This window comes from Olea europaea, unplaced genomic scaffold (genome assembly GCF_002742605.1).
Source record: "Olea europaea var. sylvestris unplaced genomic scaffold, O_europaea_v1 scaffold1921, whole genome shotgun sequence".
NCBI lineage: Eukaryota > Viridiplantae > Streptophyta > Magnoliopsida > Lamiales > Oleaceae > Olea > Olea europaea.
This window is the reverse complement of record NW_019237031.1, coordinates 126803-139998: the sequence shown is the minus strand read 5'-3', so window position 1 is coordinate 139998 and position 13196 is coordinate 126803. Positions and strand designations below refer to the sequence as shown.

Here is a 13196-nt window from a genome sequence, read left to right as displayed (position 1 = left end):
TGGTGACGATGAAGGGGAGGACGGTGTTGTGTCAGGCATGGAGAAGTAGCAGCGACGAGATTTTGAGGAGGATCATGGTGGATAAGGTAAGGATTGTTAATGAATTTCTTATTTCCTGTCCAATCATTTTCAGTTGTGAATTGCAAAAGCAGAAAACGTATAAATAAAAGACTACTGTTTTTGCCTCATGGGTAGCTACCATCCATTTTAATTCAATAAGCAGTTAACAACACAACCATTTGATCTTTTTCTTTATTGCAGCCTTGTATTGTGGCCACAGATATGTACTATATTGTTTCTTTTATTTATTGAAATCAGAGTAGGAGGTATGGGAATGCCACGTGATAGAAATATTAGATTTTCATGGAGACTCAAACTGGCTACTGCGTTGCTCGTATTTGTGACAGTAGCCTTAGCTGTTATTGGAGCATTAGCACTTCTTAGAGTTAGAAAATGAATACAGGAGATAGGCGGCGATTCAATGTCTTGGATATTAACTCCATTTTAGAAGCTGAATTTCTCAGTCGAGCAAGTTTTAAAATGTCTAATGAAGCAAATGTGATTGGTAACGGGTGTACTGGAATTGTTTACCGAACAAAACTAGATGCTGAAGTCATTGCAGTGAAGAAGTTATGGTCAACTGATTACAATTGTCAAAACGATTGATTGGAGATAATGGAGTTCGTGATTCCTTTTCCACTGTGGTTAAGACAATTGGTTCAATGCGACATAAGAATATTGTGAAGTTCTTAGGTTGCTGTTGGAATCAGAACACGACTTTGCTCGTGTATGATTAAATGCCTAATGGAAGCCTGGGAAGTCTCCTTCACGAACGCGGTGGAGGCTGCTTGGAGTGGGACGTGAGGTACTGGATTATATTAGGCGAGCTCAAGGTTTGGCTTACCTACACCCTGATTGTGTACCTCCCATTATTCACAAGGACATCAAAGCCAACAACATTTTAATTGGCCTTGATTTTAAGCCTTATATCGCTGATCTTGGACTCTCCAAACTTCTTGATGATGGAGGCTTTGGTTGGTCCTCCAACACCGTTGCCAGTCCCTATGGTTATATTGCTCCACGTGAGTTCACATTCTCAAACAAGAAAAACACATGTTCACGTTCAATTCTATCCCGCACACATGCTAAATTAGATTAATATATAACTCAACAAGCCATAAATTGTACTTTGTGTTGGAGGTGTCTGAACAAAAGCCCTAAATCAACTAGACGAGATAACATTTATTTGTATTAATAAAATTAAATAACATTTATTCACTCTTTATCTATTAAATGAATTTTTTGGCGAGATATTAGTATAGGTAAATCAATTTCCTCTGCCTATATTTGTATCTTTCTTATCATCTTTTAGATGGGGGCAAATATTTGTCTTCAATGATTGGGGCAAAATTAGTTACTGAAGGCAAGAAAAACTTCGGTACATATAATCTGAAAATATTTCTTTATAGTTGCTTTGCAAAATACTTGGTACATATGTGTGTAAAATGCTACGTGGATTTTTTGTTTATGAAATGCTACGAAGATTCTCTTTATCACTTTTTAAGCGTTTGTCATTTTTTTGAACTTTTGTCACTTTTTAAAATAGTGCTCGCCACTTTTTATTATTTGTTACTTTTTAAAAAACACTTTTTTGACTGACAAGCTGGAGTTTTGATTAATGTTTCACTTTTTTATGTGTTTGTCACTTTTTTGTATTTGTCACGTTTTTCAATTTTTTGAATGATACGTAAGTTTTGATTGGTGTTTTGTGTCACTTTTTATATTGTTTGTTACTTTTTAAAAAAAAAAAGAAAAAGAAAAACAAAAAGAAAATCTATCACTTTTTGAGGGACAAACATCAGTTTAAATGTGTTTGCCACTTTTTTTTTTTTTTTTAATTGTCACCTTTTTAGTGTCACTCTCTTTTTTCATTTGGTAGGATTGAGATTTAATAATTTCTAAAAAATGTTGGTTTAAAGAAAAAGTCATGTTATATTTTTCGCACGAGATAATAATGGACTTAAATGAAAAGTTTGGTCACTTTATTGAATTAATTTAAGCCCTTGTTTGGCCCCGATTAATTTTAATTCTATTACAGTTCGTCTTTCTCTCTCTTATTTTTAACCATACAATCTTTTATAAAATAATATTACATGTAAATTGAGAACTTTTCCTTCTTTTTCAACCACTCATTTTTCAAAAAAATACTATTCTATCCATTTTCATTTCTCCAAAATGGGGGGGCCAAAATGTTCTAATTGGTGTTTTGTTACTTTTTTGAAATTTTTTGTCACTTTTCTAATAGTCTTTGCACATTTTATTATAATTTTGTCACCTTTTTAAAACTTGTAACTTTTTATTATTTGTTACTTTTCTAAAATTTCTGTCATTTTTTGAAGGGTAATTAGCATGAAACGTTCTTACTTTTCATGATTTTTGTGAAAAACGTTCATACATTTCGGTTTTCAGCGCATTTCATCCCTACCTTTACGTTTTCTTGTCCAAAACATCATTTTCATCATTTTTCTCAATAAAATGCTATAAAATGACCAATATACCATTCTATTTAAATTAAAAAAAAAAAACAACGATAAAGAACTAATTGCAATCATAGTCCCAATTTTTTAAAAAAGTTCAAAAGAGTCCCAAACAAAAGTAAATGAATATTTGCACTCCCACAAGATCATTCACAGAGATTTGAAGCTGTCAAATATATTAGAACAATAAAATTGAAGTGAAAATTTCTGATTTTGGAGTCAGTAAAATCATGCACTGGACATTGGGTCCTTGCAATTCCTACGTTGGAACCTATGCTTATATGAGCTGGAAAGATTTGACCCGAATACATATGGCGGCAATTACAACGGGTACGCCCGTGACATATGGAGCTTAGGATTGACTCTACTGGAACTGTTCATGGGCCATTTTCCATACTTGCTGGAGGGACAAAGACCTGACTGGGCTACACTTATGTGTGCCATATGCATCGGCGAACCACCGAACTTGCTGGAAGTGCATCAGAAAATTTCAAGAATTTCATTCAGTGTTATTCGCAGAAGGATTCCAGTAAACGATGGAGTGCAACCCAGCTGTTATCACATCCTTTTATGAGAGATATTGAACTGAAATCAACATGAGGAGATTAATTTTCGAGGATTATGGCCGGAAATCCGAGGGTAACAGTTTGGGTAACTATTTGTATATAAAAAAGCAGAATTTTTGAGATTTTATTTCTTTAGTTTCATCTGTATGTTCTTTCCTTAATTTTTGAGGATTATATGCTTTTTATTTTTTTGTTTGGGACTCTTTTGAACTTTTTTTTTTAAAAATTGGGACTATGATTGCAATTAGTTCTTTATTTTTATTTTTTTTTAAATTTAAATAGAAGTGTATATTGGTCATTTTATAGCCTTTTATTGGGAAAAATGATGAAAATGATGTTTTGCACAAGAAAATGTAAAGGTATGGATGAAAAGCGCCAAAAAATGAAAGGTATGGACATTTTTCACAAAAAAAACATAAATGATAGGGACGTTTCATGCTAATTACCCTCTTTTGAATGACAAGCATGAGTTTTGATTGGTGTTTTGTCACTTTTTTTTAGTGTTTGTCATCTTTTAAAAATTCCTGTTACATTTTTTAGTGACAAATATAGGTTTTGATTGGTGTTTTGTGTCACCTTTTTAGTATCACTTTTGAGTTTTTGTCACTTATTGAGTGTTTCTCATTTTTTTTCAAGTTTTTGTCACTTTTTATTGTTTGCTATTTTTTTAAAATTTCTGTTACTTTTTTGAGTGAAAAACATAAGTTTTAATTGGTGTTTTGTCGCATTCTTCTTTTTCCATTTTTTGTCACTTTTTTTAGTGCAACACTTTCTTCTTTCTTCTTGTACAATTGAAATTTAATAATTCCTAAAAAAATGTTGATTTAAAAAAAGTCGCGTTATTTTCTTTACACGAGATAAGAAAAGAAATAATTTAAAGACACAATACTAATTACTGAACACTACGGAGAACTTGAGGAAAATTCGTCAAAAACAGAGGAGAAGAGAAACAACACCAAGCAGATCCCCATCCTTGAAAATTGGAATGGCAGTTCCTGTTTTCTTCTCTTTTGGAGTCCACGTAATTATTGACCCAAATTAATTATTTTAACCGTATTTAATACGGTTTTAGTCAAGGTATAATTGTGTGGCGCGACTTTTCTACTGATATTTCAAAATGATTTCAAAATTAACAGTATTTCTCTAAAATCCCCTTTTTTTGGAAGTTGGACTGGGCTTGGTCAAGTTTGAGCTATAAGCAGTTCCTTCCGGACATTTATCATCCGACAGTAGGAGGGGAAAATTGAACCGTAATTTACACACGGCAAAACCTTAGGTCCTTATTCAAGAGAGGTACCATCTTTCCGTGCAAGCACCAAATCTTTTTAGCTTTCAATTTCCACACGCAATAACTTATATCTATATATATCTTTCCAAGAACAAACTCGAGAAATAAACACAAAAAATGGCCAAAGACAGGAAAATCGGTGTGGCGATGGACTTCTCAAAGAGCAGCAAAATGGCATTGCAATGGGCTATTGACAATTTGGCTGATGAGGGCGATACCCTTTACATAATCCACATCAAATCCCATTCTGTTGATGAATCCCGCAATCAATTATGGTCCAAATCCGGTTCACGTATGTTGTTATTTTCTATTTGATGAAATGATTTTTGTGGCTACGATCTTTTTGCTATATCTGATTTCATGATTTCATGATTTTGATTTTGATTTTGTGGGTTTGTAGCTCTTATTCCGTTAGTGGAGTTTCGTGAGCCTGAAATCATGAAGAAATACGACATAAAGATTGATATTGAAGTTTTGGATATGCTTGACACTGCTGATAGACAAAAGGAGGTAATTTAAATCATTTTTTCTTTTGAGCATCACTTGAATATTGATGGACTTATCTCGTTTAGGATTCTCCGAGAAAGATCCAAAGGAATACTGTTTGGGTTAACCATCAATAATTTTCCCTTTGTACAAATAGATTTGCCGGTTATGCTTGTAATAACGAAAGAGAATTTACTTGTAGATAAGCATTGTGACAAAGCTGTACTGGGGAGACGCTAGAGACAAGCTGTGTGAGGCTGTTGCAGATTTGAAGCTGGATTCTTTGGTGATGGGCAGCAGAGGCCTTAGCGCTCTCAAAAGGTATTCAACATAACATTGTCAATAGTTCTAATAGGAGCGGATTTACCGAAACCACCTAACACGAATTAGAACTGGGTGATTCTCGATTCTAGTTATATTATCAAATTTTATTTGGTTTATATTTTTTATAATCTCTCGATAAAATCATAATTTACATTTTCAGTTATAATTTTAAATATGAAATTTATTTTTGAAATGTAGTATATCATCAAAGCGAAATGGAAAAACAGGGATTGGAACTGAGCATGATCGATCGTTCTGGTTCAATTTTGACCCGATCAAAACTTTTTTTTTCCTGTAAAACCAACTCCCATTTTCAGAAATCTTGTCGAGAGCCGATTTGATCCTATCCTCATCCAAATTCAATCACCCTGATGTCCACCCCTAATTGGAATATGTCTCATTTGTTTACGTGTTCAAGTTCATTTTGATATTTTGTTGGTACAGGATCATATTGGGGAGTGTGACCAATTATGTGATGACAAATGCAGACTGCCCTGTTACCATAGTGAAGGATCCAGATTTTCACAAGCACTGAATTAGAATTATTTGTATTTCAAATCGATGTAATATTATAATATTAAATAAATTGGGATTTCTTTTTTAATCACCGTCAGACATAGGCTTGGATTGAAAACGTCATTTTGACTATTCAGTATTTTTGAATCTTATTTTTTTGAGACTGAATCTATGGTTTCAGTTCGTGCTTGATAATGTATATGAGTAATAAATGGATTTTAGTAATGAATGTGTTGTTAAATTAATGTTTCTTTGTCCCTGCAATATTCATGACACAATTCGATTATTTATTTATTAATAGTTCTACGTCCAAAATATGGTTCAATTTAAAAATTATAATGCAAGACGTACATATAACATAAATTTCCATATCAGTGTACATTGACGAGTCCTAAGTAAAACATTCAGGAAAAAAAATACTTTTCAAAGTTTTGTTTCGTCAATGGATAACAATCTATGGCTTATCCAATCTATGGCTTGGTGTATTGCACAGATTAGTGCAATTTAGTCAAAAGAAGAGAAAATGAAAATCTAAAATAATTGAGTTTACAAGTCTCCCAACCAACCAAAATTCTACATTTGCACCTTCCTTTGTTTCTATTTGTTTTGTATGCTTCGTCAATTTTCTCCACAATATTCAACTTTTTTGAAAAGTAATTAATAAAACTAGGTTGCGAGGGTCGAGACATTAACGTTGACAAATTGTCTCATCTTTAGAGTAAAAATTACAAAAACCGGAAAACTGAAATTTACTCTCAATCTATATTCTACTTCTCATTGTAACTTTTCACAATTATAATGAATAAGAAGATGGTTATAAACTATTTCTAAAATCGTGTCTTGCTACACTAATAGAGCAATGGAGGGCTACGTCTACCGTACTCTTTTTTGTAACTTTTCACTATAATAATAATGAATAAGATGATGGTTACAAACTATTTCAAAACTCGTGTCTTGCTACACCAAAAGAGGGCCTGCATTGATATTATTTGTCCAATCTCGAAAAATTTAGTTTTAAATGAACTGATTCATTAAAATTAACAATAATAATCAAGTTTCATTAGCTTACAAGGGACACACCAAAAATAAATGATATGCATGCAAACAATTCAAGAAACTTGTTACATATTGATTAGTAATTACTGAACGATATTAATGATAAGCTGTTGGGAGGTGCTTGTCATAGTATTTATTCGGGTGGAACAACCGGGCATTATGACATATATGAGTAATTGGAAAGGTCTACATGAAAACCTTGAAAGTGAAGTTAACAAATACAAGTTGCTGTTGGAATTATATGCAAAAATTTTCATTTGATTACCATGAATTCTTAACCAACAAAGTAAAAAATCAGATCCAAAATCATAGCATGCCATCATAATTCTTTTATCATATTCGTGGTCCATTCGTGTTTTATAATTTTTACATTTTTTCATAGAATAGAGAAAACTTTCAGGTGAAGGCAAGTTTGGTGGGGGGCAACTTTACACCTTTTTTTTTTTTTTTCCCCCTTCCTTTGGTGCATTACTTCTTTAATCTTGTTGCTAGAATTAGGGTGTGACCCAAATTCTTTTTGTAATGTTATTTGAAATTCTATTTGAAGTTTAATTGATAAATTTTTAGTTGAAATTCTATTTAGAAGTCCAATTAAAAATTGAAATTTGTGTTGGACTTGAAGATGTCTATATATGGAATTGGAAGAAATTTTTGAGTTTTTCTGCTAGTTGGCGCTAACCTATCGCTTAAACAGCACCAATGCAGTTCGCTTGACGCCCTCCTGGTGCTCGATTCGGTCCAGGCCCATTTTCGAGTTTTGAACATTCATTTTCATCTATTACTCTACTTTTATGGTTTGAAAGCTCTTCATTATATTTCAAATCAAGTTAGACAAAGTTGTAAATACAAATTTTTTGTATTTTTTCTTTATATTTTAGTGCAATTTCACTCACTCTGCAATTTATTTTGTTTTTGTGATCAATTACTTCATATTATGCCTATAATCTTATATTTTCTTCAACAAACTGGTACCGGAGCAATTTGATATCATCTTCATTTTTTAACAAACTGGTATTAGAGCCAAAGGCTTGAAAATTCTTGGGAGATTGAGGTTTTGATTAAGTTAAGAGCTCAACTCGATCTTTTCTGATGGCAATCATAAAGTATGATATTTGGCTTTTGAATTTCAATACATGATTTTCGTTGCGGCAAGTAAAGATGCGAATAATATTCACTCATATGGATTTGAACGATTCGTTGATGGGTTTTGACAAGATGCCCACAACTTGAACATCGGAGGAGAAATAATGTAGGGATCGAAAGGCCCTATTTTAGATTCACCTTCATCTTTCAAATAATATTCTTCAAGCGTTTTGAAGGAGAAGTCAGCTGCTACATCATGGTTGAAATTTGAGCAATTATGCATGAATGAAAAGCATAATTAGCAAATTACATCTGAAGCAACGCTTATATTCAACATCGTATGACAGAAGGTACATTTCTTGAATATCACTTAATTGTTATTAAGGAAATCGCTGTTAATTTAGAAACCTCGGAGTTTAAATACGATAAAGAAGATTTGGGTTCGATTTGTTGTGTTCATTGCCTGCTCACATATGTCAAGGTGGAATTTATTAGAATTAGGGTGTGATCCGAATTTTATTTAGAATATTACTTGGAATCATATTCGAAGTCTATTTGGCAATTTACAGTTGAAGTTTTGTTTATAAGTCTAATTGGGAGTTAAAATTTTTGTTGAACTTGAAGAAGTCAATATATGGACCAGGAATAAATTTTCGGCGCTTTCACTGCTTCCACATATACTTCTATTAGCACCATACAAATTAGTACTAGATAATTATGGTCGACACAAGTCATGTGCAACGTGCTTTAACCCTTGTTTGGTTCAAGTTTTAATCAGAATTTAATTTGAATCAAATTAAAGTCAAATAATCAATATTAATTACATCTTTCGTTGTCTCGCAACTTTTCAAGAACTTCTATCAAAATTTACTAAAAATCTAATTTTAGAGCCTGTTTGGGAGTATTTTTTGCACAAAAAAATTGATTTTTTGACCGTTATTTCACTATTTCAGTCGTCATATTTGACTTTTTCTCTCACAGGTGGATCCTAATTTTCTTCTAACGGTCAAAAAATCAATTCTCAAAATCATACCCAAACAGACTCTTAATTCTCACTAAATATCCTGTTAGTTTAGCCAAACAACAAGATGACACCAGAGGGCCGATGGAATCCCTATAACCATTGGACCATTTGATGTGAACTTTGTTATGCTCAATTCTCTGTAAAGTCTAAGTTAGCTAGACCTTTAGCAATACAATACGACATGATATTTAAATATATCATCCTTCTTCCAATAGGAATCGATGATGTTTCATCAGCATTGCGAAAGTGAGCCTCTCGAGGCATATAGTGCTGATGAAATAATTTTTAAATAAATAAATAAATTAATATTATTTAACAATTTAAACCCTTGTTTAGCTACTCATTTTCTTAAATTCATTTTCATTTAAACATTTCATGAAAATCATACCTTTTATAAAATTATCAACCACATATCATTAACTTTTAAGTAAAGTCTAATATATGCAGCCCCTGTTTGACAATCGTTATAACAAATTTTTTTCTCAAACTCATTTCAACCATACATGTTCACGATAAATTATTTTGCACATAAATTCAAAATTTTTCCTACTTTTTAACTGCACATTTAAAAAAAATAATAAAACTCATTGTAATGATTATCAAATGGGGGAGAAATATGCATGACTCAACCATGTTTGACGTATATTTTCCTTTCAAAAATGTTGCACAAAATAAAAATAATTGTTAAATACACCATACAAGTTAGGGGCCGTTTGAACCCCATTATTTGTAGATTATAATAAGATGAATAATGTTTTTTTGAAAAATGAGTTGTTGAAAAGTTTTTGATTTACGTGCAATATTATTTTATTAAAAATTATGTGATTAAAAGTTGAAGAAAAAAATTTAATTTAATATAATGAAAAATAATGGCTTCAAACGGGGGCTTAATTCGTCCCTTACATGACTCCATTGTCTTGTCCTCAAACAATTCAGTTGATAAAACACTTGCAGTTACTGTCTTTTTATTTTAATCAATTATTTAGCGAGTAATAATTATGCGAGAGCCCCTGTTTACGCAAAACCAAACATACAGAAAGCTCCTGGTTTAAGCAAAGCCAGCAGGGAGGACTGGACTGGAGGAGCCTCGCCACTTTCTTGGTCTATATATCATTGTGAAACAAAACTCTTCGTTGCCATTACCACACGCCCATAGTTCATTTTTCTTTAGTGCTTGAGCAACTAGTCTTCAATAATTATTGCTATTTCCACGAATTCAAAATCACATTTCTTGCCTTTAGTTTTACTTTTAGAACCAGATATGGCAGACGTAGAAATTGAAGGTAATTCCTTATGGATTGAGCTCTTTCAAACCAAGAAGAAAGAGAGGCCACTGTGCAGCGCCGGCCAAAGCTCAAGCCTTTTTCACTTCTGAAGCAGACTACAAATTCAAGAAATTTGGACACGGTTTCTACATTGTCATTTTGGGCATCAAAATCTTTAGAATATTGAAAAATAGAGCCACCGTAGTGAATAACTCTGTTTATTGTGCTTCGACCAGTTATCTTGAGGCTACAATGGAGGGTTTGGTAACTGATAATGAAATAGTAGAAGAGGGAAATGTTGGGTTTTGTGAGAATAGGGATAAATTTGGCGCCTTTGTGGATGTGAACGAAGAGGATAGTAGTTCAACTTCTGATTTTCTGGCTTCTGAGATTACGAGGAATAATGACAACAGTAGTTCTGTGGATTCTTCTTCACCCCCTTCAATGGGTTGGTTAATGCAGAAGAATGAAATGCCACATTGTGTCAAGTCTGATGTCTCTGAAGAGGTTGAGAAACTCCATTTGGATAACAGAAAATTAGAGAAGCAAGGGTCCTCTTTGTCAGGTACTAAGAACATGCTTGGAGTGCCCGGTAGACAGACTGGACAGTAGAAGGGACAATATTCTATTTTTGTTTTGCTATATTGTCTAATCCTGTCCGCTGAATCTTGCCAAACATGACCTAATTGTTCATATATCTTTCATTTTTCACTTATATTGACAATGTGTTTGCATGTGCATATGCGCTTTACATCATCATATATTTCAATTGATTGATATAGTTCCATGAACTTTCTTGTTGTGTAGAAGTTGCGATGATGAAAGAAAGATTTTCAAAACTGCTGCTTGGTGAAGATATGTCTGGTTGTGGAAATGGGGTTTGTACTGCTCTGGCTATATCAAATGCTATTACTAATCTTTGTGGTATGTTACTTAAATATTACATTATTATCAATAATTTAATAAGTTTGCTTAATTTGAGATTGTAATTATTCGGTTATGATTAGTGTGTGCAACTTGTGCCTTATTGGTATTTATTGTTTCATTAGCTACACTTTTTGGGCAAATTGGGAGGTTAGAACCATTACCAACTCAGAAGAAGCTTATGTGGAGGAGGGAAATGGAGTGGCTTCTTTGCGTTAGTGATCACATTGTTGAACTGATACCTTATTGGCAGACATTTCCCGACGGAAGCAAGCTTGAGGTATTTTAATAAACTTGGAACCAATGAATTGAATATCTCATTGTATTATTGTCCGGTACATCAAATGCTTTAGGGTTGCAAGATTCCGATTAAGATGTATTAGCTTTTATCTTCTTGTTTATATGAACTGTGTTTTTATCACTCTTATGAATTCTGTAACTAGGTTCTGTCCATGCTTTGATTCAGATTATGACTTCCCGACCACGGTCAGATCTATACATTAACCTGCCAGCCTTACGGAAATTAGATCATATGCTACTAGTAAGATACTTGTCTTTTCTTCTTGATTGATCTCCTGTACAATTTTCAAGTATTCTAAATTTTAGTCTTGTTTCATAGGAAATATTAGAAAGCTTCAAAAATTCAGAGTTCTGGTATGTCGACCAAGGTATTTTAGCGCCAGAAGCTGATGGAACATCCTCTTTCCGCATGCCACTTCCCCATCAAAAGGAAAAATGGTGGCTTCCGGTTCCTTGTGTCCCAGCTGGTGGCCTCAGTGAAGAAGCAAGAAAGGGGCTACAGCATTGTCGTGATTGCACAAACCAAATACTTAAAGCTGCATTGGCTATCAACACTTCTGCTTTAGCTGAAATGGATATTCCCGATGCATATCTGGAAGCTCTTCCTAAGGTATTGATGTACTCAGAGCATGCTTGGCTGTGCCTAAGATTTACATTTATAGAAAGTATTCTCTGGAAAAGTAAGCTTTATTAGTAGAGCGCTTAAATTTGAATATCACCGTTGGCAAAATAACTTAAAAGCAATTTTCACTTTCTTTTGAGTACAGCCAATCGTGCTTGGAAACATGCACATCTGTTATTAATTGATTGAAAGAGCACGTTATTTACTCATTCTCCACCATTGTGGTTGTTATTGTGGCAGAATGGAAAGGCGAGTTTGGGGGATCTTATTTATCACTACATAAATTCAGTTAAATTTTCACCAGAATGTTTGCTCGACTGTCTTGATTTGTCTTCTGAGCATCATGCTCTAGAAATTGCGAACAGGGTTGAGGCCTCAGTCTATGTGTGGCGCAGAGAACCAAACTCCAAACCATTACAAAGGGCGCAAAGATCCAATTCAAAGTCATCATGGGGAATGGTCAAGGATTTTGTGATTGATACAGACAGGAGAGAACTGCTTGCCGACAGAGCCGAAAGCCTGCTGCTTTGCTTGAAACAACGGTTTCCTGGGCTCCCTCAGACCTCTCTGGACATGAGCAAAATCCAATATAATAAGGTTTTACTTGAAACACGATGCTTCGTCACATTATTTGGTGGCTTTCTTTCTTTTCTTTAAACGCCTCTTTGTTAAAATTTGGCCGTCTACCATTATTAACACGTCATCCTCTAGGATGTCGGCAAATCCATTTTGGAGAGCTACTCAAGAGTTCTGGAGAGCCTAGCGTTCAATATAGTGGCACGTATTGATCACCTACTCTACGTAGACGACTTCACTAAACATTCAGATAAACTCTTGCAACTCTCCAACATTGGGATGATGGCTCATAAGAGCGTTGGCATTCGACTCCCTGTGCCAGCCCTTTCCAGCACGCCGCACAAAACTGCTTTTGCAACACCAAGGTTCTCACCTGCACAGCACACAAGTCCTGCGAAGGGAGATAGATCACCATATACTGAAAGCAACAAACTTTCCCTTCACGGATTTGGCGTGAAAAAGGTTTTGACAAATTATTTGAGCATTGATTCAAAGGGGAAGGAACTGAGCAACCTTGGAAGATCAGATTCTTTTTCGAGTACAACTCGGGAAACATCGGCATCTCCTTCAGTTGAGTCTTGCAGGAGTTTAAAAGAGGCTGGTAGTCCCCAGACACACTACTCAGTTGG

The 13196-nt window shown here is 34.0% G+C and overlaps 3 protein-coding genes across 3 annotated transcripts in view; all 3 read left to right on the top strand.

The window, feature by feature from the left end:
- Positions 1-453: 453 nt before the first annotated feature.
- LOC111379024 (probable serine/threonine-protein kinase PBL7) lies at positions 454-3111 on the top strand. Its single transcript, XM_023002332.1, has 4 exons — positions 454-621; positions 812-1082; positions 1373-1488; positions 2824-3111. The coding sequence occupies exons 1-4, from the start codon at positions 454-456 to the stop codon at positions 3109-3111; spliced, it is 843 nt and encodes a 280-aa protein (XP_022858100.1).
- A 1185-nt stretch (positions 3112-4296) lies between these two features.
- Positions 4297-5946, top strand: LOC111379031 (universal stress protein PHOS32-like). Its single transcript, XM_023002338.1, has 4 exons — positions 4297-4683; positions 4792-4901; positions 5080-5198; positions 5646-5946. The coding sequence occupies exons 1-4, from the start codon at positions 4509-4511 to the stop codon at positions 5734-5736; spliced, it is 495 nt and encodes a 164-aa protein (XP_022858106.1). The 5' UTR covers positions 4297-4508; the 3' UTR covers positions 5737-5946.
- A 3984-nt stretch (positions 5947-9930) lies between these two features.
- The window catches only part of LOC111379023 (rop guanine nucleotide exchange factor 7-like), a 6266-nt gene continuing 3000 nt past the window's right edge, over positions 9931-13196 (top strand). The window contains exons 1-7 of the mRNA XM_023002331.1: positions 9931-10710; positions 10953-11069; positions 11195-11349; positions 11536-11610; positions 11689-11979; positions 12232-12588; positions 12703-13191. Of these exons, the coding sequence (XP_022858099.1) occupies positions 10398-10710; positions 10953-11069; positions 11195-11349; positions 11536-11610; positions 11689-11979; positions 12232-12588; positions 12703-13191 (1797 nt within the window). The 5' untranslated portion in view covers positions 9931-10397. The remainder of the gene's footprint in view (positions 10711-10952; positions 11070-11194; positions 11350-11535; positions 11611-11688; positions 11980-12231; positions 12589-12702; positions 13192-13196) is intronic.